Below are 27,080 nucleotides of genomic sequence, written 5' to 3' on the forward strand. Positions count from 1 at the left end.
CTTCCAAAGGATAAATGAGCACAAGTCTCTGGAAGCAATATGGAATACAAGCGTCACCTGAAAATATATTCATGACCTGTTTTTGCAAAACCTCTGGCTTACACAATCACCTACCTTTGTTTATAGGAATATGTGGGTAACAACATCTGCTCATCATGTAAATCTCCCACAGTCCCTGGTGCAGTGCCATATATAACCTAGGTACTAGGTAAATTTATCTGTAAGTTGCTTCAAAATATAAATCAAAGTAACAAGTTTGCCTCCATAACTCTGGGTCTCATTCATCATATAGCGACGATGTTCACATTACCCTCCTTTGCTCCTCTTCAGCATCAGCAAAAAGTTTGCGAATGTTAGCCTCCGATTCTCCCACATATTTGTTAAGGATTTCTGGCCCATTGACCACTTTGGGCTCTCTTGCATTCAACATCTTGCCAATCTGTCGAGCCAAGAGAGTCTTACCACAACCTGGGGGTCCATATAACAGGATGCCTTTAACATGTTTACAACCTGAAAAGGAAAAGAAAACAGTCTTATATCAGCTAACTAGAATCCAAGTAAGACTCTAAAGCAAAGTTTTCTTCCTGCTTCATATGCACTTTAGGAAAAACACAGTGATGCCATTTACATATGTTAATGTCCATAAGCCATGAACAAGAATATACAACCAAAAATCCAGCAACAATTCCCCCAACTGCGAATGCTTGAGGGGCAATGCTGCCAGTTAAAGGTCTCTGGGAGAGCACATTCATGCTACCATTTTGGACAAATACTTCTTACTTTGAAAATATTACTTATTTTTGGCTGGGTATGGTGGCTCACTTGAGCCCAGAAGCATGAAACCAGCCTGGGAAACACATTGTTGACCCTGTCCCTACAAAAATAAAACATCTGCCTCATTTTATGTATAATGATAAATTATATATAATTTATTATTATATATCATATATGTGTACACACACACACACACACACACCATGGAATACTATTCAGCCATTAAAAAGAACAAAATAATATCTTTTGCTACAACATGGATGGAGCTAGAGGCCATTTTTCTAAGCAAAGTAACTCAAGAATGGAAAATCAAATACTGTACGTTTTCACTTATAAGAGGGAGCTAAATTATGGGTACACAAAGGCATACAGAGTAATGGACTTTGGAGACTCAGAAGTGGGGAAAGTGAGAGGGGAGTGAGGAATAAAAACCTAATATTGGGTACAATGTACACTACTTGGACAATGAGATGCACTAAAATACCAGACTTCACTACTATATAATTCATCCATGTAACCAAAAACCACTTGTACCCCAAAAGTTATTAAAATTATATATCTTTATACTATACCCAAAAAAGCACTCTGTTAAATAATAAATTATTAGATTTCAGTGTCACCTCCTAAGTATGGGTAAAAAGGGAAATTTCTGAAAATGCAATATAGTGTGTCTCTATGGAAAATGGTTTGTCCTTATTTGAAATAGAAGCATTAAAAAGTATATCTTTAAGAAAAAAATTACATTTGATGACTCACATAAAATCACAAGATGCAAACAACTCTATTAGAAATTTTAGATTCTGAGGAGGAAGACCCTTTGGGCTGTCAGAATTGGTCTTTACTTCTTTCTTTATGCCGAGAAAAGACTCCTTTTTAAATCCTTGAAAGTAATAAGATCTGTGCCTTTGGTTGAGCATGGAGAGGGAGGGGAAACACTTGATGGCTTACAGTCTTAACCCTTCGCACCACAGAGTAAATCCCTTCCCTAAGAATCACTGCCCAATAAAATGCTTTTGGCCTTTGACTCACCCTTCAAGTATGAGTGGTAGGGAGATAACAGAAGAAGTCTTGAGCTTCTCCTAGAGGCCAATACCACCAAGCACTACCAGCATCTAAGTTACAGGGACACACTGGATGAGGACGTAGAAGTCTGGCTCCTAATCTTGCCCTCTGAGCCAACTGTTACCATTATGATTTGAAACTATTCATATGTATAAACCATAGCTGAGGCAGGTGGTGGTGGTGAAACATGCATAGAGAGAGGACATCCAGAAAGGAGAAAATGAAGATTTTCTGAGTACCTACAAAGCACTAGCCTTCTGATCTCCAACTTCTTGACGTCTACATTTTCTCCAAGTTTATAAACTTCCTCTTAACCATACTGCCTTCCCTAGTAAGCTATGCTTTCTTTGAAGGACTTTTAACTATTTGGCCTTTGTAAATTTATGTTATAACCACCCCACAGTCCCTGAATACAATATGGTTTTATTGCACTACACGTTGGCCACAGAGCACAGCTGGAGAAAATTACACCTCTGTGCTACTGACAGTTATCTCCAGAATTTCATGCTATCCAGTTTCAGTCCTATGCTCACTGCTTTCTCAGTTGTGCATGCCACTCTTTACTTGTCTTTGTTAGCTCATCTCTAATTCTCCTTATTAATTATCCAGATCTTCACGTTCTTCTCAAGAGCTACCCCCTGCTATGAATTCTTAGAGATACCCTAGGTTCCTACTTCACATATAAAAAAAAGAAAAAAAACACTTCACCTCTCTGCTTCTTTATCTATAAATTGATCAGCAGACTCATCCATTCTCAACCTAATCTCGGTTCTCAAAGTAGTCTTCCTTCCTCTCCTCCAAGTTTTTATATTGCAATTCTCTGTTTACATGACTCATTCGCTATCAAGACTGTAAACTATTCAAGTCCAAGTACGATTTCATTCACCCAGCATAATGCCCAGCACCTACTATGGACTTCAGGAAAGGTTGAATAAGTAAACTGATGATTCTTTTCCTACAAAACTGAAAGAATATGAAGGACAGAAGATGATTTTTAAAAATTATTTGAAGCTCTTAATTTATGGACTGTGCTTACTTTCAGAGCTGAGCTAATTTAAATACCTAAAAAAAAAACACATTTGCGATGACTGAGACTTTGCAAATTTAACAAAACAAAATAACATAAAGACAAGAATCTTAACTTTGCAACTATGCTTCTGTACAAGGAAAATGCTCAAATTAATGTGTTTTGAACTAAATTTACTCAGATATTATAAAATAATTCACAAAATATACCATGAAGGTTAAAAGAACAAGAGACAGAATGCATATCCATGCAACTTATTAAATATATAATATAGATATGTGAAATGATAGAATATATTTAATATAACATCAACAGGAATGTCATAGAAGCTCTAGTCTGCATTAGAACTATAATTCTTTTAGGATCTCAAATAAGCACATCAAAAATATACACTGACATGTAAAGTCTTTCAAAATCTACTTCCACAAAGGAAGCTGTTACTTGAATAAGCGGTGGAAATGGGACTTTATTATTACTATTATTATTACAGACTATTCTGACTTATTAAATAAGCATTGGTCTCTAATTTTAAATGAGTCATAAAAACTCTTTATAACTAATTCCATTCAACAAAAGGGTACTAAGCTCATGTTTAGACTAGATGCAAAGGTAGGTGTTAGGGATACAAACATGCAAAAGACAGTCCCTACCTGTAGGGCATTCCTGGCTTAGTAGGAAAGACAGAAATAAAAATAGGCTATCTACAATATAATATGACATTATCAGAGATATGTATGAAATGTTTTTGGACTCTAGCCAAGAGATACTGATTCTGCCAGAGTGATGGCAGAAAATTAAGAATGGACTCAGGGGAAGAGCTAACATCTAATGTGGGCCTGGAAGAATGAGTAGGAGGTTCACAGGCAATGGAGAGGAAATGCCACCCCAAAGTGAGAGACCAGCATGATCAAAGGCATAGGGGTACGGACACAGACGCTGTTCTCTCGAAACAGCCAGTAGTAACCTGCTGTAGCCAGAGCCTTGGAGGGGAGGAGCGGGCAGTGGCTGAAGACGAGGCTGGCAGAGTCCTAACTGGCAGGCCTTGAAACCATGACCATGAGTTTTTAACCTGTTTCATAGGTGATTAAAACCCCACATTTTTGGGTGATTTATGTAATCACCCTCAGGTGTAAGTGATAACCATGGAAGGCGCACCAGGATGTATGTGTTTAAAAGCTAACTCTGTTGGTAGAGTGGAGAAAGAACTAGAGACCAAACAGGCAAAGGAGAGGAGGGCTAGCTGGGGGAATGTTCTGAACTTTTTTCTGGGGACTCCAACTCACTAGCTGACTTTGGATTCTTGCCAGTTAAGTTTTCATACCCCTCTAAGTCCTTTGGAAGCACAGGAACAAATGGGTCCAGGGGCCTCAGGAGGACACCCTCTGCTCCTGCTGACACCCCAGCTTTCTTCTGAGCTTCTCTGGGATATTAAAGCCTGGATCTGATATTGAGGAGCCTCTGATCTCTGGCTGCTGAACTGACTACCCAGCTGGACTGACTAATGCTGCTGCTTTATTCTCAATGTCTTACATGCCATCTCACTACTCAGAGATAAGTGCCCTAGGTTAGTGACCTAAATAGCAAAGGGCAGGTATAGAAAGAGAAATCAGTGGACCTGATTTAAATTGTCATTGTCTTTCATTCTATTCCTCTCTTTCCCATAGAACAGACTAATGGATCTCCCCAGGAAAATGCATATGTACAAAAAATTTGCATACAAATTTGAGAGTGTTCTTTAATCCTTTGAGGTCCATCCATGGAATCCAAATTAGAAACTCCTGAACGTATTACTGAAATAATCCAGACAAAAGACAATAAACAGAAAGAGGCAAGAGTCACAGGAAATAGTAGGAAAAGAAAAGAAGATGCGGGAAATACTCATCAAAGCTTAGACACCGAATGGAAACCAGAGAATGAAGAGGAGTCAAGGATGACGTTAAGGCATCTAGCATGGGTACATGGATAAAATGATGGTAACCTCAGCGATACCAAGAAATAGCAAGAGGAAGAGGAATCAGTTTGGAGAGCACAGGAAATCATTACTTGGTTTTGGCTATAAGGCATTTGAGATTTAGGCAGTAACGCCCATTAAAAATCCTGGTGAAAGCTCAGAAAAGACATCAAAACTACTGCTTCAATATTTTTGAATGCCTGCCCTGGGTACATGAAAAGCTGTGAAAAGTTTTAAGCAGAAGAATGTGACAACAGAGATAAATGCTGCAGCGATAGAGGATGAGGCCTGGAAAGAGACCACTAGGTTTAGAATTCAGGAAATACATGCCGATCCAGGCCACAGGGTCTTCAATCAGGGTCAGAGCATTTAGGGTTGAGGTCCCTTCCTTTCACTCAGAAGAAAACTAGGTAGTGTAAGCAGGTATGGAGACCACACTTTCAGGAACTTTGGCAACAGGGGAGGAATGGAGACGGGGAGCTTGTAAAGACACCTCTCCTTCTGAGAACAGTTAAATAAAGGGAAGAGGAAGAAGAAAGCTGAGGTTATTTCTGTTGGGTTCTGTTGACTATGTGAAGCAGGACCTAGATCATCAACAAAATGAGGGATGAAGAGAGGATACTGGGAAACATGGTAAAGGTTTGGAAAGTACATGGGAAGTTGGGAAAATGTGTCTGAGCAGACGAATGCTGTTACATAAGTGAACTCAGCATATGAGATTCAGGTCATCAAGGGACCATCCTTTATTGTATTTACATAAGCAATTCACAGTATTAGGTAGGGTATAGATTCTTACTCAGTTCTATAAATACAATTTCATCTAAGCTGGCACATAAATGTTGACCTTTTGGTTTCACCAATCTCTTTTTTTCAAATCTGAATTTTAAAGGTTAGCAATATGAGGTAAATAAAAGGATTAAATGAATGTAATGTGCAGTCAACATGTTTATAGCTCAACTCTATTATCTAATTTTCCCAGCAAAAGTATAAGGTAAAAACTATCACATGACTGTTTTCAACATTTTTTTCCTCCCTTTTCCACAAAGTTTGAGGCCTTAACCTCATTTCTAAGTGATTCCCATCTTTTCTTCTTCGTCTATAACTTAAGTAAGAACTAAGGTGGGCTAAGGGTATAAGCAAACACAGTTCCAAAGCATTTCTTCTCTTAATATCCTATGTCCAAGTACTTTTTTAGAGACAGGGTTTCGCTCTGTCACTGAAGCTGGAGTTCAGTGGTGTGACACAGCTCACTATAACCTAGAACTCCCGGGCTTCCAACTCAGCCTCCTGGGTAGCTGGGACAAGCGCATGCCAGCAAGCCTGGCTCAATTTCCTGTATCCGGGTATTTTACTGCTTGTTTTACTAATTGCTCCTGTTAATCATTTTCTAAAAAATACCTACTTTTTATTTGGATGAGGCACAAACGTAGTAACAACTCTTGGTTATAATAAGAGAAAAGAAGGTGGTAGTAAAGAGCATAATCTCAAATGGCCAAAAATCGATTTATATATATGGTTTTGTAATTTAAGTTGCTAATTATATTGAATATAGGAGTAACTGAAGTTCTAGGACATCATAGTCTTTCTCTCATTCAACCAATGATACATCTTGTGGTGGGAAGATGAGGAAGATGAAGAAGTTCTCTTCTGTTTGCCTCTATTTTCTCCATGAAATAAAGATTCCAGGTCATCAGCTGCTGATAAGGATGGAAGAAGTGGTGCTTGGGGGTTGAGCTGAATAGAGAAGAAGAACTAGTCATCTCAGAGAATAGGAGAATAAATGGATTGAACTAGGGAAATATAGACGGAATACCAGGAATACCTGTTCCAAGAAATACTGAGGGTTCACTTGAGATTTGGTTCATAAATTTAAAATGAGATCAGACACCATGGTTTGGTGTTTTTCTAAAGCCATGCTTAACAGCGAGAGTACTGGCATAGAGTAGGCAGGTAGGTGAGAAACACTTGGGACTTTGACCCATACAGAAGACAAGGAGCAAGGCTGCTAAGGGTGTATGCAAAGAGGATATATGTGATAGACCATGGAGGTTAAACTGGGGAAAGAGGAAAGAGAGGACAAAAAGATTGGGAAGTGATAGAGTAAATTATACTGGAGGTTCCAGTGGGGTCCAAGTTGCTGGAGTTGGGAACAGGAGAAATGCTAGGAAATGCAAACAAAGTCTTGTGTATAACCGAAGAGTGAGTGGCTGAGGTGGACTTAAGGGAAAAGTTAATGAAAACAAGGAGGTTGAAATCAGAAAATAAATCAGGTGAAAAGTCTCTAAAGAGCTTTAAAAATTACTAAGAGTCCCACTTTTCTAGTCAGTGGTTCTCAAACTTAGATTTCACAAATAGCAAAAGAACTTTTTTTTTTTTTTTTAAACTGGAGAGCAGTGCTGTCATTGGGTTGTTTTAGTTTTAGTTTTGCAAGGTAAAGATTTCTTAAAAAAAAGAAAAAGAAAATCAAACCTGACATCGTCTATCACCACCATTTAATATAAAAAGTACATTTTAATACTGAAAGGCAGAACAGACACAATCTCAGACTAAAGGACAGTGTTTTGTGTTAAATAAACTCAGTTTTATGCGTAGTGTTAAAAGTGAGGGCTCTGCAGTCAGTTTGCCTGGATTCAAATCCTGGTTCTTCCACTAACTAGCTGGAAATAATAATAGTAACTACCTCAGAAAGTTATTATAATTAAGTATCATGCACATAAAGCACTTAGCATATGTTATGGTGGATAGTAAGAGCTCATAAATATTGGCTATTAATTAATAATAGCTTATTTCTCTCACCTTGCTACAGATGAGTGATGAAATGGAATTAGACTCCCAACTGGTGACAATTAGATCACAATTAGGTAACCAAAAAACTTCCAAATAAATGACTATTTTACTTACCAATTTACTTCTGTGACTGAAAATTGTGACCATCTGCTCCTTAAAACTTTATCTACCATAATTGTCACTTGAACTTTGCAAATTATAGTACCCATTCCATTGATGAACTTCAAGCTCCAAATTAACATAGTAGTAAATGAGTTGGACTATAGCAGTTTCACAAACATTACTAGTGTTTTGGTAAGTCAAGATTATTTGTAGCTATAGCCTCTCTTCTAGCTAGACGACTATCAGAGTCAATCTCGCCTGCTTCTACACAATGGAATATGATTCATCCATAAAAACAATGAAATCATGTTATTTGCAGCTACATGGATGGAAGTGGAGGTCATTATCTTACATGAAATAAGCCAGACACAAAAATACAAAAATCAGATGTTCTCACTTATATGTAGGAGGTAAAAAATTTGAACACATGGAGGTAGAGAGTGGCAAAGTAGACAACAGAGACTGGGGAGGGTGACTGGGAAGGAGGGGAGGCTAAGGAGAAGTAGGCTAAAGGTACAAACATACAGTAAGATAGGAGGAATAAATTCAATGTTTGATAGCAGGGTAGGATAACTATATTTAATAAGAATATATTGTACTTGGGTGACAGGTCCCTTGAATACCATGACTTGATCACTACATATTATATACATGTAAAAAATTCTCATGTATCCCATAAATTTGCACAAAATTAAAAAAAAGTTTTTAAATCCTGCCTTCCTTTCTTATGCCTCAAACAGTTCATTCACACTGATTTCTCAAGCTTTCTAAGCTCACTTAAGGGTCAACATGTACCCATCCATAGAAGCCAAACTACCATGATTATCAGTTCCACATGTGTACAGCCCTTGACCTTTTCTCCCGCCTCCTCTATCTTGATAAGTATATTTATTTTCCAAAGTTCCCCTTTATCTCCCCAATTGCAACTACTCTCATCGTCCCTAACTGCCAGACATTGGAAAGCGGTCGCTGCCCTTTCTTGGGGAGCACACACCCTGTTCTGTGGGCATTCACCTGGGATGAGCTGATTTTAGTGAAAGGAACTGGGGCTATTTCTGGGTACTTCATCCAAAAGTGTTTTGGCAATGCTAGATTAACATAGCCCATCCTCCATCCTTTGCCTCTTAGTTTGAGGTGGATTAGTATTACCCATATATTCTTTCTTACCTTATTTCTAGCTACAACTCTCAGTTAAATCAGCAATCCTCCAACAATATACAAATTTGGATACTGTTTGAGCCACAGGTGTTGACATCCAGTGATTATAATAGTACAAATTTTGGTGGGGAGAACTTCAGTAGGCTTTAAGTTGTGTGCTACAAATAGCTGAAAGTGATTTCTGATCTAAAAGTCAGAATAGGGCTGTATCCACTATGATAGGTATATCTAGCCCCACTGATGAAAATGATTCATAAAAATACTTATATCTTATACATAAATTGTAAAAGCTCAATAAAAATACATAGCCTTACTTCTGAAACACGAGAAATAAACAGCAATGTTTACTGTTTACAGTCTTTCGAAACATCTGAAAAAAGTGACAAATTTGTACTTGTTAAGCTCTTCTATTTTACAAAGCAGTACATTTTCTTCATTTTTTCTGGATGTTATCAGAGGTAAGCTGCGTTGAGGAAAAACTGTTAAGTCAGCTTTGAGGTATTCAAAGGGAGAAAAAACTATAGCAAACACTAATTTTATACAAGAGTAAGCAGGATGATAATAAATTAGAAGTGGTCTCTGTCAAATTAGCATTAAGAGTGTTTAGTTCATTTTGGGGGCAACATGATCTATAAAGAGAGAAAGAAGTGTGAAGTGGGTTTTGAACAATGACTGATGTTTAAAGAGGAATCCCAAGTGGCTTCCAGTACAAATGCAGACAGATTAGCCATGTTTGCCAAAGAGGGAGGCTATCAAAAGACTAGTGGCCAACCCAAATGTCCATCAGTGACAGATTGGATTAAGAAAATGTGGCACATATACACCATGGGATACTATGTAGCCATAAAAAAGGATGAGTTTGTGTCCTTTGTAGGGACATGGATGCAGCTGGAAACCATCATTCTCAGCAAACTATCACAAGAACAGAAAACCAAACACCGCATGTTCTCACTCATAGGTGGGAACTGAACAATGAGATCACTTGGACTCAGGAAGGGGAACATCACACACCGGGGCCTATCATGGGGAGGGGGGAGGGATTGCATTGGGAGTTATAACTGATGTAAATGACGAGTTGATGGGTGCAGCACAGCAACATGGCACAAGTATACATATGTAACAAACCTGCACGTTATGCACATGTACCCTACAACTTAAAGTATAATAATAATAAATAAATTAAAAAAAAAAAAAAAAAAGACTAGTGGCAAGTCAGGACATATTCGATAGTCTTACAAGCTTCTCTGTGCAGTTGTGCAAACCAGATTTGAGTGCTCAATTTTAAATAGTGCATGCCCTTGTAGAAAATATAATCACAAATTAATATTTGATCTTTTAAATATAATCACAATTATTATTATTATTATCATTTTGAGATAGAGTCTTGCTCAGGCTGGAGTGCAATGGCGTAATCTCGGCTCACTGAAACCTCTATCTCCCAGGTTCTAGCAATTCTCCTGCCTGAGCCTCCTGAGTAGCTGGGATTACAGGTGCGTGCCACCACGCCCAGCTAATTTTTGTATTTTTAGTAGAGATGGGGTTTCACCATGTTGGCCAGACTAGTCTTGAACTCCTGACCTCAGATGAGCCACCCGTCTCAGCCTCCCAAAGTGCTGGGATTACAGGCGTGAACCACTGTGCCTGCCCACAAATTAATATTTGATCATTTAAGTTTCCATAATTTCCACTTCTCTTATGGTTCTGTTGAAAATTGTAAATTGGAACTAGAGTCATGAGTATTTTCTTAGTTCTACTTGACTTACCATTTCAGTAGTACAATACGATTATTTAATCTAAGAGCATGACTTTCATCAACTCATTATATAGGAGGGCCTTTTGTTTGCTTCAAAAACCTTTTTTTTTTTTTTTTGAGACAGGGTCTCACTCTGTTGCCCAGGCTCTGGAGGACAGTGGCACTATCTCGGCTCGCTGCAATCTCCACTTCCCAGGCTCAAGCCATTCTGCCGCCTCAGCCTCCCGAGTAGCTGGGATCACAGGTGCACGCCACCATGCCCAGCTAAGTTTGTATTTTTTGTAGAGATGGGGTTTCACCATGTTGCCCAGGCTGGTCTCAAACTCCTGGGCTCAAGTGATCAGCCTCCTTGACCTCCAAAGTGCTGGGATTAGAGGTGTGAGCCACTATGCCCGGCCTTAAGACTGTCAATCGGCCGGGCGTGGTGGCTCAAGCCTGTAATCCCAGCACTTTGGGAGGCCGAGACAGGCGGATCACGAGGTCAGGAGATCGAGACCATCCTGGCTAACACGGTGAAACCCCGTCTCTACTAAAAAAAATACAAAAAACTAGCCGGGCGAGGTGGCGGGTGCCTGTAGTCCCAGCTACTCGGGAGGCTGAGGCAGGAGAATGGCGTAAACCTGGAAGGCGGAGCTTGCAGTGAGCCGAGATCCGGCCACTGCACTCCAGCCTCAGCGACACAGCGAGACTCCATCTCAAAAAAAAAAAAAAAAAAAAAAAAAAAAAAAAAAAAAGACTGTCAATCAACATCTAAAATAGGTTATCATCTACATTTGTTTATCTGTGCACTTAACAAATCATTAAGAAATGGAAACACTTAAGACCAAGACTACTACTCCTGATACCATCTGGGCAGTCAGGTCTTTGACCATCCATTTTCGCGGCACTGTTCTGTCTGGTAGAGACTTGCTGTTGACACCAACTTCAAAATGCCAAGAGCACTCTGAGTTTTGCTATGATAGTGAAAACAGCCTATTTCCTGAGCACCAAGCAGTTGTGCAAGCTGTCTACCATCTGACTGGTCTATATCCAAATCAGTCAACTTAGATTTAATATAGATTTTCTTATTAGATAGCCTAGAACTAAAGATGAGATGTGCGTAGCAATGCTCCAAACTAATCTTTGCTGACACCCCCACCCTTTTACACTCCCTCATAGGGTGTTGCCTGGTATTTCATGAATTCTTGATGACAAAGATCATGCTTCTTCTATAGCAGGTCTGCATTGCTGCCAACTGGCAGCATGTATGCTTACCGGTTTCAGAATTTTATAGTTTTTCCTTTCTTTGTTTTTTTCCTTCTGTCCCTTATAGCTTTTAACTCCTTTTCTGTGCTGTTCTATTGGGCCCCTACTTCAGCCTAGCAAATATCTTCCCTAGCAGACTATTTCTTCTTTACCTACACCTGGAATTTCTACTTATTCTTAACAGTTCATGTTCTTCTGTCCCCAGAAATCACCTCCTTTATTAATGCCACCTAATTCTGATCATATCTTTGGGTTCAATCCTTCAGTACTTAGAGTAGCAGCTGTCAAACTTTAATATGCACCAGTGTCCAATGGAGCTTGTTAAAATGCAGATTTCCAGACATCACTCCTAGAAATTTGAATTAATTAAGTCTGGAGTGAAACTTAATATTTAACAAGGGCCCTAGGTAACTCTAACGTAGGCCAGAGGACATACTTTGAAAAATATCATTCACAGTTACAACTGACACTACATTACATTGTTTTCTAAGAGTTCTTAGCTTATTTTAGTGCATATGTTCTATAGCCTCAATTAAATCATAAGCTGATAATGACACACTGACAAGTTGTAGCTATAGAAAAGAGCTATTCTAACAAGATAAAAGTTATCAAGAATAGATGTTTTCCGTACTTGAGTACAGCTAGGGGAGATACAGTTTTGTGAGAGATGACTTGAAATTTCATTCATTAATAAATTAAATAAGCATTAAGATAGAATGTGGATGTCAAAAATGTTAGCACAATTTCGGCCTACATTAAAAGATGAATGTTTTAAATAAAGAATAAATAGTTCTGATCTATTTTACAACAGAGATCACATTTGCAGTACTCCACTAAATTCTAGGTTTCACGGCTTAACGTTAATATACACAAATGTTAAAGTTCACAGAAAACATGAATAGGATGGTAAAGGGCTAAAAAGACTGGCTGGAAAAAACCAACCAAGCTTAGGAGAATTAGCTTAGAGAAAAGAGGAATCTGCAGGGAGGTCTGGACAATAGCTTTCTTCATACCTATAGAGTTTTCATAAAGAAGTAGGATCATGCTCGTTCTGTGTAGTTTCAGGGGAAGAACCAGAGCTTGTAGGAGAAGATAAAAGCAAATGCATCTTACCTTAACATAAGGAAGACTAAACTTAAACCTATAGTTGTCCAAAAGACGAATGTAGCCTTAGGAGAGAGTGAGATTCCTGTCACTGGATGAACTTAAGCTTAGCCTAAGGAATCTGGCAGAGGTTACTCAGCAGAAATATAGAAAAGGGCCAGGCATGAGTAATCCCAGCACTTTGGGAGGCCGAGGCGGGTGGATCACCTGACATCAGGAGTTCGAGACCAGCCTGGGCAACATGGTGAAACCTTGTCTCTATTAAAAATACAAAATTAGCTGGGCGTGGTGGCGCATGCCTGTAATCCCAGCTACTTGGGAGGCTGAGGCAGGAGAATCTCTTGAACCAGGGGGGCAGAGGTTGCGGTGAGCCAAGATCGCACCACTGCACTCCAGCCTGGGCAACAGAGTGAGACTCCATCTCAGTAATAATAATAAATAAAAAGAAATGTAGAAGAGATTCAAATAAAAAACAGGTATGTGAGCTAGATGGCTAAGATGCCTTGCAATACTGAGATTCTGTGATTCCTTTGATTTTCTCTGATAGAATCTGGTAGTTTTGTAGAGTAAGCTTTTAAATAAATATTCCAGGATGGAAAAGAAGAAGAGTAAAGGCAAGGAAAATAATAAACAGGTTACTGCTGTAGTGCAAGGGTAACTGACTAAAGCAATGAAAAAGAAAAAAGCAAATGATTTTTAAAAAGCAGAAAAAAATTTAGGAGTATTCAATAATAAATTTGACAAATGCATGAAAAACAAAGAAAAAGGGGGACAGATGAATCATGACTCCACAGACCTAAAAAAGAAAGGTAACTGGGAAGGGATAACTACTTGTGGAACAAGAAAGAATGTAACAAAGTTTTAAACATTTCAAGAATTCATTTCAGTAAAAATTCTTATGGGGGATGGTGAAAGCATCTGAAGATATATGGTAAAGGTCATCTAAAAATGACCACTAAATGCTTGGATAAAAGAAATTAATAAATTTAACGAAATACTGTCTTTCGGAAATGGGATTATTAGACCTCCTCCTTTTACAGATCTGTGCTTGTGGACTGAGGGAGGAGGAAGGCAAAGGAAGTGTAGGAAGGAATAAAGGGTTCTATGCCATGTGTTTGTAGTTAGGCAAGATCACCTGCATGTTTGTGCATTTTATTTTACTTTACTGTGCACACAGTGTATACACATGGTCCCCAACTTAGACTGGTTTGACTTAACAATTTATTTTACTTTCTGATGGTATAAAAGCAATATGCATTTGGTAATGCTCTTCGATTTACAATCAGTTACAACAAGATAAACCCATAGTCAACTGAAAATATTTTAAGTCAAAAATGCACTCTCAACTTAGGATATTTTCAACTTATGATGGGTTTGCTGAGACATAACCCATTGAGGGTTATCTGTACAATGGATAAGCAAGTTCTAATTTTACATCTTGTTGTCTAGATGATAAAGAGGTTGCTAATGTTTGACAAAAGAAGAGATGATGAACTAAAACATCTTACATACTTTTCTTGTATGCCCGAAAACTTCATAGGTAAGACTATCTTCTAAAAACAACTTTTGGAATGCTGATGTTGTCCACTGGGCTGATAATGATAAGAAGGAAGTGAGAAGGGGAAGTGTACTTGGCTATAATGTTCATATTTAGAAGATACTTTCAGATTATAGCCTTTGTTATATGCACACAATTTAATCAATGCTAGCATTACACAGTGACATTTGAAACATGTAGTCTTCACAAAATAACATATTTTAAATAAGTTTATGTCAATTAACAGGAATGACTGTCTTTAGAATGGAACTGTTAAACTTTATCTCTTTGAGCTACATATTGTTTGCTCACTGGGTGGTAAAGGAGGTGGGAGAGACAGGAAGTGACAGGGAAGAGTTCTGTGCCAGTGTGTTTTGAGATAAATGCAGATTATCTACTTGTTGTTCTGCAAGTGCATGTACTTAGTATTGTTGTGTATGTAAAGGACAAACAAGGCCCTAATGCTGAGAGGTGCCCAAAGTATGCTGAAAGTTGAAGCAGTAAAATGATTCTTTGATAAATGTCCTTTTGTTAGAGTTTTCAGGAAGGCTCATTGTCTGGGAGTGACTTGTTAACCCATCTCGTAGAGCTATACACATTTCTGTACTTATTCATTGAGCTGGAGAAGGAAGAAGAAAGGCAAAAGGAAGGATCTTTGCAAGTATGTTCGTATCTAAAAGATAGTTTCATAGTGTAGCCACAGTTCTAGAAGTGATTTTTTAGTAAAGTGCTTGTGTTTTATCAGTCCTTACTTTCTAGACGTTATGAGGTGACAATGCATAAAAGTAGAGCTAGTAAATTAACTAATTAGTAAATTAATTTCATTAGAAAAAAAGCATCTTGGAAATGGCAATGTTAAACCACCTATGAGCTGTATACATCAGTACGTACTGGATTGCTAAGGAAGGGGCAGAAAGGTAAGGGAAGAGATATATATATATAGATAAGTCCATATTTATGATCTGATTATAATCACTGAATATGTATGCTTTTTTCTTGGTATACTTTGTGAATATGACATGAATTGTTAAATAATTAAGTAGAAACATCACTTCTGCTAATACAGTGCAGATCTCATACTGAACTGTCTAAGAAGCATTATACTTACTTGACTGCTTTGTGTCTCATTTTATATTGGGCATTAAGTGAACACAGTATTTAACTATAAACCTGCCAATATGCATTTCCAGAGATCTGTTGCCATTTTGTCTTTTAAGATATTTTTGTCCCCACAAAAGATAAGAAAATGTATCATGAGTATTTACCAACGTCTGAGTCCCAAAGCCCTGAGTATTTTGATACTTAAGTACTCATGATATGCAAGAAAGCATGGCACATATATAAGTGTAACCATGTAAAAAGGTATACTCAGCTATGTATATATGTATACACACACAAGGACTGGAAAGATACATCAGAATATAAATTGTTTCTGCTATGGATGATTTTTTAGTTACTTGCCTATTGTGTTTTTCAGTTTTCTATAATGAACATATTAACCTCTAAAGGTTGAAAAATATAAATGTTATATTAAAAAGAAACAAATAAATAAAAAATGAATATAAGATCCAAGAAGTTACAGATCAAGGCCAGAATTGCAGATATGGGAAGGGCTGTACTACATGTTTTAATATGTTCTCTTATGTAATCGATTTTAAAACTATGAACTAGGGTATTATTTTTACCCTCTTTTTAGGGAAGAGGTACTGAGGCTTACAGTGGTAAAGTGACCTTCCCCTGGCAAGGGGAAGACACATCTGGTAAGTGGCAGACCTGGAACTTGAATATCAATTTGCCTGACAAAACTAAAACCCCAAGAGAGCTCAGCTATTGACAGTGCTGTGTCTCGGCTTTGTGCCTGACACTCAAATTCAGTGTACTTGAGAGACAGCCTGGAAATCTGTATTTTTTTAACATTAAAAATTCTGGGCCGGGCGCAGTGGCTCACGCCTGTAATACCAGCACTTTGGGAGGCTGAGGTGGGTGGATCACTTGAGGTCAGGAGTTCAAGACCAGCTTGGCTAACATGGTGAAACCCTGTCTCTACTAAAAATATAAAAATTAGCTAGGCATGGTGGCGTGTGCCTGTAATACCAACTACTCGGGAGGCTGAGGCACAAGAATTGCTTGACCCCAGGAGGCAGAGGTTGCAGACAGCCGAGATCGCACCACTGCACTCCAGCCTGGGTAACAGAGCAAAACTCTAAAAAAAAAAAATTCTGATACACACCAAAGACTGAGAACCACTGTGTTACTGAATAGGAAAGACCCCACCCCGCCAAAACAAAAACAAAAACAAACAAACTGAAGAAATGTGGTGAGCTCTTCAAAGTGAGAACAAACAATGCTCAACAGGAGAAGGCTAGGCTCTGCTGTTACATACTGGAACCAGGTATCACTCTCAACTTCCACAGATATGTACTGAGTCTCTATTATATACCTAAGAACTACGCTAAGCCAAGTTCTTTCAGGAGATGAGTAAGATAACCTCTGTTACAAACAGCTCAATATTAAAAATCAAAGATACAACTATACAGAACCAACATTTAAAAAGGGCTATGAGAAGCCAAAAAGTAAAACAATTACTTCTTCTAGGAGGATGTAAGTGTGACAGATCTTCCAAAGGCAATCAAGCTGAAACTTGAAGCAGATACATGGCATCTTCCCTGCAGAACCTATGTACAGACCTTTATATTTCACTGAAACAACACTCATAAGGTGACTATTCTGAACACGTTTCTATTTCTAGTCTATCTTCCCATTTTTATAATGAGGAAACTAAGACCCAAAAGTCACAGTCATTCAATGACAAATCCAAAACTAGACTCCACGTCTCTTGAAACCTTGTCTATTAGTTTCTCATGAAACCATTATATTTTTTATATTTCTATTTCTCTTCCAGAGTACCTGCTTAGTGATCGCTTTGATCTCCCTAACATTTGACTTTTCAAAAAGGAAGTCTAAATTTGGCAGTGCATGTCAAAAACGTTTACACTTGTGAATGCTTTTTGATTCAGCAATTCTACTTCCAGGAATTTATCTTAAAGAAATATTAATGTGTAGAAATATTTAGTTTCTAAGGTGCTTGTTATACATAGTATATAACAGTAAAAAACTGAATACAATTTACATGTCTAACTAGAGGGGATTGATGAAATAAACCACAGCATTATCATTCTACAAAATAATGTTATAGAAGAATATTTAAGAAAAACTGTTAACTCACTGAGTGGGGAGAAAACCAGTTATAAAACAACAAAATGCTCTTTTTTTTTTTTTTTGGCTCTACGTATATACAGCAAAAACTAGCTGGATGATATATTCCAGAATATTAATGGCACTTTTTCAGGGTTTTTTTTTTTCACTGATTGTTTTCTTCTTTTTATTCATCTACACTTTTGAAATTTTCTATAATAAACATGCATTACTACGACTATAAGAACTAATAAAAGTTTTTTTCATAAACATAGGTCTAAGAGTCCCTCTAAAAGCTGTGGAGATGACCAGGTGAAAAACGAAGATATTTTTCCTGGATCCCTGGGGCCCACTGGGGAGGCTGCAATAATTTAAAGGCAGTAAGGGGCTTTCTGAATCTAATTCACGCTCCAGAAAACAGTGAAGCTTATTTTGGAGACTGGGAAGTATAGTTTCATATCCAAGTTATGAAATCCAGAATTTAAAAGCCCAACAATAAATCAAAATTTTTTAAGGGGCTGAATCATGAAGCCTAAAGGGCACCAGACTAGGCAACCTGGATTCCAGCCCCAGGAGACAAGTAGTGACTTTAGCCTAAGTAAGTTGCCTTATTCTTCTGAGGTCCCAACGTCCTCATCTACAAAATAAGAATGACACAGGTAAGATCAGCATTTCTCAAACTGGTGTTCCTTGGAAACATAAACAGGTCTGTCTTTATGTAAGTATGTTAAGTTTAAGTAAATTTGGTAAATGTTACACTAGATTATTCCTTAGGTCTCTGATACAAATATATAGTTACCTTAGTGCATTTAAATCTATATCTACAGATACACTGTCTACTTTTGATTTGCTCATAATAGAGAGGAATACTAGATAATATGAAATAGATGACAATCATCCTAAGAAAAATTCATGCCTTGACAGGAGCAACTGAAAACAGAAAGCAAAGGGTTTAATAATAGCAAGAGGGGCAAAAATAGCATTCAAGTAAGATAATAAAAGTAACAAATTTAAACAATGTCTTTCAGTCTGTTTTGTCTCTCCTTCCAAATGATCTTTTTCTTCAAATTCTTTTATGCGTTGCTAAAATATTATAAGTTCAACTCATTCCTTTTTTTTAAAAAAAAGATTCATTTCTAGATAACATGAAAAAAAAAAGGGTTCAATCTTTTGACTGTGGCAATAAACTATTATCTGCCTATCCTTGGGCTGACACAGTCTCCCACCTGGAGCCATTACTACTTATAAGACAAATCCAAATTTTGAAAAGCTGAGTTCTATTTCATTTAGTATCACCTATGGTCATACTGCAATAGCCAGATAAAGATCAGAACACAGAGAATTTGTAACTCATTTAAGTGAGTCTTCCCTATCTCCCTTTCTCTAAGCTGATCACAGCCACAATTGGCTCCCTGAATAGTCACAGAGGAAGCCAAAGTAATCAGGTAACAGATACAAAAGTAAAAAGTAACAACAAAGAGAAGTTTTACAGAAAGAGAAGAATAGTAACACAGGAAAGTGTAAGGCAAAGGGGTAGTTGTGAACCAACATGGAAATGTCCCTGGAATGCACTAATAACCTTCAATGTGAATAATTCTCCTATGTATATTTGAAATTTGACTGGATATATCTAATGTGTGGATTAGCAGCATACTATTTTATAGGTTTATCCTACAGTAACTAGTCATTACGAAAAGGTGCTTAAGTCTTGCTAAGATTTCTCCCTCATGATGGGTTTCTAGATATATTTTAAAATCAAAGCACTTTAAAAAACTCATATCATCGAGGATAAATTCAAGCAAATACCTGAGCAAATAGCACAGACATTCAAGCTACAGACGTGTGCATCTTTATAAGTTTGCAGTCACTCAAGTAAAAATAGGATTTGTAAGAAAAGGATTCAAACCGGTACTTGCTCTGGTAATACAGTAAAAGATACTGTATTAAAGCCAGAGGTGTTGGTGAAGAAGTCAAAGCCACAAATAAATCTTTGAATATCTAATACAGTACCCATAATAATTTTCAATGTCTAATTTTGCACTACGAGTAAAATGGTACATGGAAGGGATTTACTGCTGTCTTCTGTAACTTCCTTTACAAACCTGAAATAACACTATGTTAATTCTTTAAAAAGCAAAAAAGTGAAGCCCAAGTTTCTTGCAGGTTCTTTTTTTTAAAAAGTATGAACATACTAAACATATTAAAGGTAGACTGCTCCAAGTAACAAATCATATGGAATTCTAAGGCTAGTCTTATTTGAATCATGGCAGAAGTACTCTCAAATAGTAACTTTTAAGTCCTGGGTAGCTTTTTACTAGTATTATTATTAAGATTCTAATTCTTCCCTTCCTCTGACATCCCATTCTCTATTGTGTCTATCAAGATAGCTGTTGTTTTTCCAAGTTAGTGTATCACATATAAGGAACTGACAAGATTTATAGAGGTGATAGAAATTTATCAGCTCCTCTCCGATGGAATGTGATAAAAAGTAAATATAAATCAGCCAAAGTATGACTTCACAAATAAAGAAAAAATACTTCTAAGTGTCCCCTTGACTACCTTATCAACAAACACTGTTCAAAATGGGTAATTATAAAACAGCATAGGAGGAAAATCTCAGGTGTCAACTATTTTCAACAGCAACAAAATTTAAGATAAGAAGAAAACACATCTTCACATTAGATTAAAAGGATTGGGTTATAAATTTCTACCTTTTACAGAGCTCCAAAAGTGCCTCTTGGCAATATAATCATACCAAATAACTATCATCCATGGAGTGTTTGACAGTCAGCCAGGTACTGTGTTAGAAAACTTATACACACATTAATGTTACCTACCAATAAATAATTTTTCAGGCAAGGGTACCAAGGCTCAGGAAGCTTAGTGCCCAGGGCCCTGCTGCATTGAGAGGCCTAGGGCCATACAAATGAGTAGAAAGGAGACGCAATGCCAACCTTGTTCTGGTGTATGCCTAGGAGCCTTCTTCCTGCTGAGGAAGAGATACTAACTTACCATGACAGGACTTGTGTGGATGCAGATTTGCTAATACTATTTAACTTTTTAAAAAATAAAATGTTATCTGTGTGTTTTATCACAGAAAAAAAACCCAAGACACACTATTAGGTTGAAAAAAAAAAAAACAAACAAACTCAAGCACTGTGTCTGATGCCTATTATCCCAGCATTTTGGGAGGCTGAGGAGGGAGGATTGCTTGAGGCCAGGAGTTCGAGAACAGCCTGGATAACATAGTGAGACCCCTATTCTACACACACGCACACACACACACACACACACAAATTAGCTGGGTGTAGTCCCCACTACTTGGCAGGCTGAGGTAGGAGGACTGCTTGAGCCCAGGAGTGCGAGGCTGCAATGGGGTATGATTGCACCACTGCACTCCAGCCTGGGCAACAGAGCAAGATCCTGTCTCAATAAATGAATGAATGAATTGATTATACATTATTATATAAATACTTAGGAAAGGGTTTGAAAAATTCATACCAATCTCTTCACAGTGACTACCTCTAAGAGAGGGAGTAAAACTGGAGTGGGTAGAATGAAGGGAGATTTCATTTTTTACTCTATCTGTGCTGTTTTATGAGGACGCATTATTTTTATAATGTGTTTCTACTTAAAAATAGAAAATACACGCGTGCATTCAAGTGCACACAAACTCACACAGACACAATATTGACCTGATGCCCTTAAATGTGAATACTCCTGTTACAGTGCCCTTACATAAGAATGGCAGTTCCCAATGAAGCAAATGGTAGCTCACAAGTACCCAAAAAAATACTCTTCCCCTTCTTATTTCTGGAGCCTAGTTCCATTTGGGACCAATCCAAGAAGTCTTTCCTAAACTCAGAATCTAAGAGGATCTACATGGATTTAGTAATGAATTATAAACATCATATCTGCTTTGACTTTTAAAAGACATGGTTCAGTCTTGCTCTTTAAATGCATCTGCTGTTTCTCCATGTGGCCTACTTTGCTAATCTGGTTCACAATGTGCCTTATGTTTTACATAGTACCGCTTTAGGATGTGCAAATACAGTGTTATTCCCAAATAGACTGTAAGCGTCATGAGGGCAGGGCTTGGGTCAAACTAAGTGTGCTATTTAATTAAACAAGATTAATCAAGTTCCTGGCATTTATTCATTTCCTGAAAACTTACAAGCCAGACACCATGCCAGGAGGAGAAAATACATCAGTGACCAAAATAAACAAGGCCTATTCTTTACTAAAAGTATATCATGTTTGTGAGGGCAGGGACATGGAGGGAGAATTTGGAATACAGACATGTAATAAGCAATTATAATATGCTTATTACATACAAATAAGCATACAAATATAATAATATGCATTATGTAATAATGCATAAAATAATATGGAGCTATTGGAACACACAGGAGGAAGACTAAAGCCTACTCATTCTAGAAACAGTGAGATCAAAGCTTTGGCCTGAAGAGTGAACAGGAATTGGATGAAAAGATGGTTGGGAAAAAAAAAAATAACCCTAGGATCCCTAGGATATAGAGGTAAGAGAAAGTAGCATGGCAAATTACAAGAACTGAAAATAGCACAGGCTAGCTGGAACCCAGAGTACGGGGGAAGTGCACAGGCTGAGAGGCGAGGCAGGAAAGTTTGGCAGGGGCCAGATCACACAGGGCTTGTAAACCATGTAAGGAGTTAAGGCGGGCTGCTAAAGAGTTTGAACCAGTGCAGTGACAGGATCAGACTTGCCTTTTTATAAAAATCACTCCAGTTACAGTGTGGAGAATGGATTAGAGAAGGGCAAGGCTGAGGGCTTATGGAGCAATTCAGGCAAGAGATAATGGTGTCCTGAAGGAAGAGTGGCAGGGGGAGGTAGAGAGAACTGGAGGGATTTGAGATAGATTGAGGCGATTGCAGAACTGATGGTCTATTCTGTGGCTTACTGGAAGTGGGGGGTGAGGGAAAGAGAGGAGTTAAAGGTGTTCAGATTTTTGGCTACAGTATTGTCAGAGATAGAAAACACAGATATAGATGCATGTTTAGAGAGGACTGAGGGGCAACTGAATGTGTTTAATTTCAAGCTAACTATGTGATCATGAAATACTCAACACGTTATGCTGGTACAAATCCAGAGTTCTCAACTGAGACAGAGGTGGCATATGCATATTTGAGAGTTAGCAGCATAAAGATACTAATTGAAGCTATGAAACAGATGTGATCAATTTGGGGGAGAATAATTAGAGAAAAATAATAGGTCAAAGACAGACTTCTGAGGAATCCCAACATTTTAAGGGACACAAAAGAGGTTGAAAAGGGACAGCCAGAGAGATAAAAAAGGAAAACCAGAAACGCTTGGAGTGAGAACAGCCAAGTAAAGAGGGTATTTCAAGCAAGAGTGGTCAACAGTGTGTTTCCTAAACATGTGCAGACTGATTGAAGCTAGGCTTCAATAAATTGAAATGCCAGTAATTCTTCCTCTCTTCAGTTCAGCTTCCAGTTTTCTTTCACGATACTGAAAATATGTGCAATGATATTCTCTACTTTCCCAAAACTACGTTCTCCTGATTTCCTTATTTCCAACATTTTCTCACAAGATGTGAGTCTCACCTCCAATTCTGTCACCCGCGATAACTATCGCCAAATTCTGCCAGTTTCATGTCTGCAATTTTTTCATGTATTTTCTTCCTATTCCATTCCTGCTGCCTTCACCCCAATCCAGATTCTAAGTACCACGCACTGGACAGCAATAGTCCACTAGTCTCTAAGACTACTCGCCTCACCTCTTCTCCAAGGCATTTGTTCAAAAATTTCATTCATTTTGCAAATATTTACATAGGCCAGTGCTTCTCAAACTATTTATGCTAAGGTCCAGTTGTATTTTTTTTTTCCTTTTAAATTTCCAATCCATTGCAGACCAACATTTTTGTAAAATATAATTTTTAAAAAATTGTGGTAATGTCAAATTGCTATAAACATTTCAATTGCTTACTCTTAATTTCCAATATTTATCTTATTGTGGACTGGTAACAGTGGTTCATGGTCCAACAATGACCTGCAACCTACATCCCAACACCCCTGATGTTGATAATACATGGATAAGAAGACATTACAGTTGTGCCTTCAAAGGCCTTTGAGCAATGGTTCTCAACACAGGTTTCATCACATTTTTTAAAATCATCATTGGGGCTCGGAGTGGTGAGGAAAGGAAGTACTGACATCAAGCAGAGGCCAGAGATGCCACTTAACATCCTATGATGCACAGGTCAGGCGCCCTACAACAAAGAATTATCCAGCCTAAAATGTCAATAGTGCCAAGGTTGAGAAACTCTGCCTCAGGAGTCTAATGCAAATGAATAATTACATTAAGAACACAGCTAGATCTAAGTATATACAAGGTACAGGGAAACACAGGAGAAGCACCTGAGTCTGGAAGGTTAAACAGGGACAGTACTTAAAAGAGTCCTCATCTCCCCACAGATTTCCACAACCTAACCCCAAATGAACTTTTTAATCTTATTTCCTGTTTCTTCCAAACAACAGCTCTGCTACACTGGTCTAAGTCATGAAGTCTATACTGTGTTTAGTCTGTCACTCTTCCCAGGATATGGACAACCATCTTCTTCTCTCCTCCTATCCAAAACCGCTCAGCATGTAAGGCCTTACTCAAGCTCTGCCTCTTCCATGAAGTCTTCTTGATGTGATTCTCTTTCAATTCCTATAGGGCTTATCAACTGTACTGCTCATCTGGCACTTAATCAAATATTGGCCTTTGATATCACTTGTTATATTGCTTAATTTTTAAATGATTATTTAATTTTAATATTTATGTTCCATCTCCAGATTGACAGTTTAAGACAACTTCTCTGACACACCCATACCAGTTCCTTCCTTCCTGTATTCTGCTACAACACGTGGCAAAAAACACATGAAAAAAGTGGCATTGAGGTATTAAGCATTACAGCCCACCACCAAATCTTCATGTCTCTTGAGCTCATGACAATTTGAACACATCAGATTACTAGAAAAGTTAGTTATTTACAATGCAAAGGACACCCAGTCCCCAGACCAAATAATTATCCAGCCCAAAATCTTAATGGTGCCATGACTGGCCCGTGGCTAGAACAAAGGCTGCCTCAATGATTGCTTCAAAGGTCCCCCAAAAAGTGAAGCTAGAAAGCCCATTTAAATGGTTTTACACGATGGGCTTTCGTGGGAGAATAATATGTAATGGTTAAGGAAATGAAGTCTGGGACTCGACTGCCTGGGTTCAAATCTGACTCTACCACTTACTAGCTGTGCGTCTTGGACCCGTTACTTCACCTTTTTGAGACACAGATTCCTGCTCTATAATACGGAGACAATACAGTGTCTACTTCTGAAGGTTGTTGTGAGGATTAATAAACACAATAATAAATAAAGCACATAGAACAGAGTCTGGCTAGTATTAGCCAACACCCTCATTATAATCACCAACCTACGTATGGGAGTAAAGCAGGAGAAAACACCAACCTTTTCACTTCCGGGGTCACGTGAATTAGATTCCTCAAGAGAATGGTTTTTGAAGGCTGAAAACAAATTCACGCCCAGTTCCTCAAATGTCAGAAGCTCTGCTCTCCCTCAGCTCACTCTGCTCCCACTCTTTCTTCTTTAATGCTGCCTTGGCTGCCTAAAGGCCTGGATGCAAATGTTCTCATGTTTGAAGGGCAGACTACTTACACCATTACTATAATGCAGAATATTCTGGGGGAAAGCAGTTTGTTATATATGGAGAAACTGTTTTTCTCTTCTTGACCAAATAGGATAGGTGTTCTGCCTACCCTCTAAGGGGCTGCCAGCAAAGCCCTTGGAATCCGGGCCTTTTACCCTGCACTCTCCTCCTCCAGAGAAAACTTCATGAAGGGGGAAGGATGTACCTGCTTCCTGCTGACTTTCCGTGCTGACAGTAGAGCCACCCCAAGAAACATACTGTGATATTATCTTTTGTTTGTTGGCTTTTAAAACCACACATTAGAAATACAATATCATAATAAAAGATTCAGACATAAAGGTAAAATCGAGTAAAACAACAAAACTTTCCCTGTATTCCCCATCATAGCTTCCCTTCCACGGAAGTAAACACTTAAAAAAATTTTTTTAATTAAATTTTTAAATTAAAAAAAAAATAAATGAGACAAGGTCTCACTATGCTGCCCAGACTGGTCTTGAACTCCTGAGCTCAAGTGATCCTCCCATCTCAGCCTCCCAACGCGCTAGGATTACAGGTGTGAGCCACCACATTCAGCCGTAAACATTTTTTTCAATGTAATGTGTGTCCTTAGAGATTTTTAGAATGCATTTGCTTTTATATTTTTTTTATTAACACAAACATGTCTCTACATTTGGAGCTATAACATTTTAAGATTGGCTCTAACCAGTTTCTTACCGGTGGGCACTCAGGTTAACACTCAGACCTCAACTTTGCAGTGACCCAACTGTTGATCTGTAAGTAACTCAACTGTAGTTGCCAGGAAATCTAATCCATTTGGCGACTCTGTAGACAGCACTGCCTCTCCAAAAGATTTGTTTCTGAAAGTCTGCCTATAAATGCAAATGCCAGGTGAATTTACATATAGTTTGACTTTCAGATATAAGCACAACTACTGTTCAAATATACATTTAACTAAAAAATTGAAAACCAATGGAAAGATTAATTCAAGGTTAAAAAAACTACAATTTATAGAAAGTTAGCTAAAGTATTTTTTAGGGTATATGCTTTGTCTCTCAATCCTGCTCTAGAGATTTCGGAAATTACATGGTCTTAAGCCATTTTATTCTTCCAATCAAAAAAAAAATCTTTATAAATTTCCTGACCTGAAGTTTTTAGTAAATTATTACATTCCTCATATCCAGGTATCATCTATAAATACTTAGTGGAGAACAGGAAGGGAGAAATTTTGCATCTCTAACTAGTGAGCAACTGCTGTCTTTTCCTCTGCTAATAAATTACAGGCAGACTTGAACAGATGTCAGGTTGGCATTCAAAACCTAAAATATAGCTGAAAAGCAAGTTATGACTAATACAAGAAAAAAAGATGAATGTCAGAAAGCTTCATTTTTTTTTTTCTTTTTTTCAAATTTCAGATAAGCTCTTTAGCCTTAGGGTTCCTTTTACAGAGCCCTGGAGTTCGGCTAGATGTCTTAACCCCCATTTAAAATGCAATCTCTCCTCATGAGTGGGGGTGTGAAAATGCATTTTAAGAGTGTCAGTGTTTATGTTAATCTTAGCAAGAACTCCCTCTCTCCCAAATATGGCATGCACAAAACCTTAGTGCCCTTTCTTCCACTATGTTTTATTTGCACTGTTTTTAGCATGTGAAAGATGTCTGTGTGATCGAAAGGTTCCTTATCTTCT

The 27,080-nt window shown here is 37.9% G+C and overlaps 1 protein-coding gene across 4 annotated transcripts in view; it reads right to left on the reverse strand.

Annotated features, from left to right (window-relative positions):
* Positions 1–27,080, reverse strand: part of NSF (N-ethylmaleimide sensitive factor, vesicle fusing ATPase) — a 162,016-nt gene that overhangs the window by 82,344 nt on the left and 52,592 nt on the right. For all 4 annotated transcript variants that reach the window (XM_074019987.1, XM_005584555.3, XM_065531750.2 and 1 more), the window contains one exon: positions 311–510. In XM_074019987.1, coding sequence (XP_073876088.1) covers positions 311–510 — 200 coding nt within the window. The remainder of the gene's footprint in view (positions 1–310; positions 511–27,080) is intronic.

The sequence above is a fragment of the Macaca fascicularis genome, chromosome 16 (assembly GCF_037993035.2).
Source record: "Macaca fascicularis isolate 582-1 chromosome 16, T2T-MFA8v1.1".
Taxonomy (NCBI): Eukaryota; Metazoa; Chordata; class Mammalia; order Primates; family Cercopithecidae; genus Macaca; species Macaca fascicularis.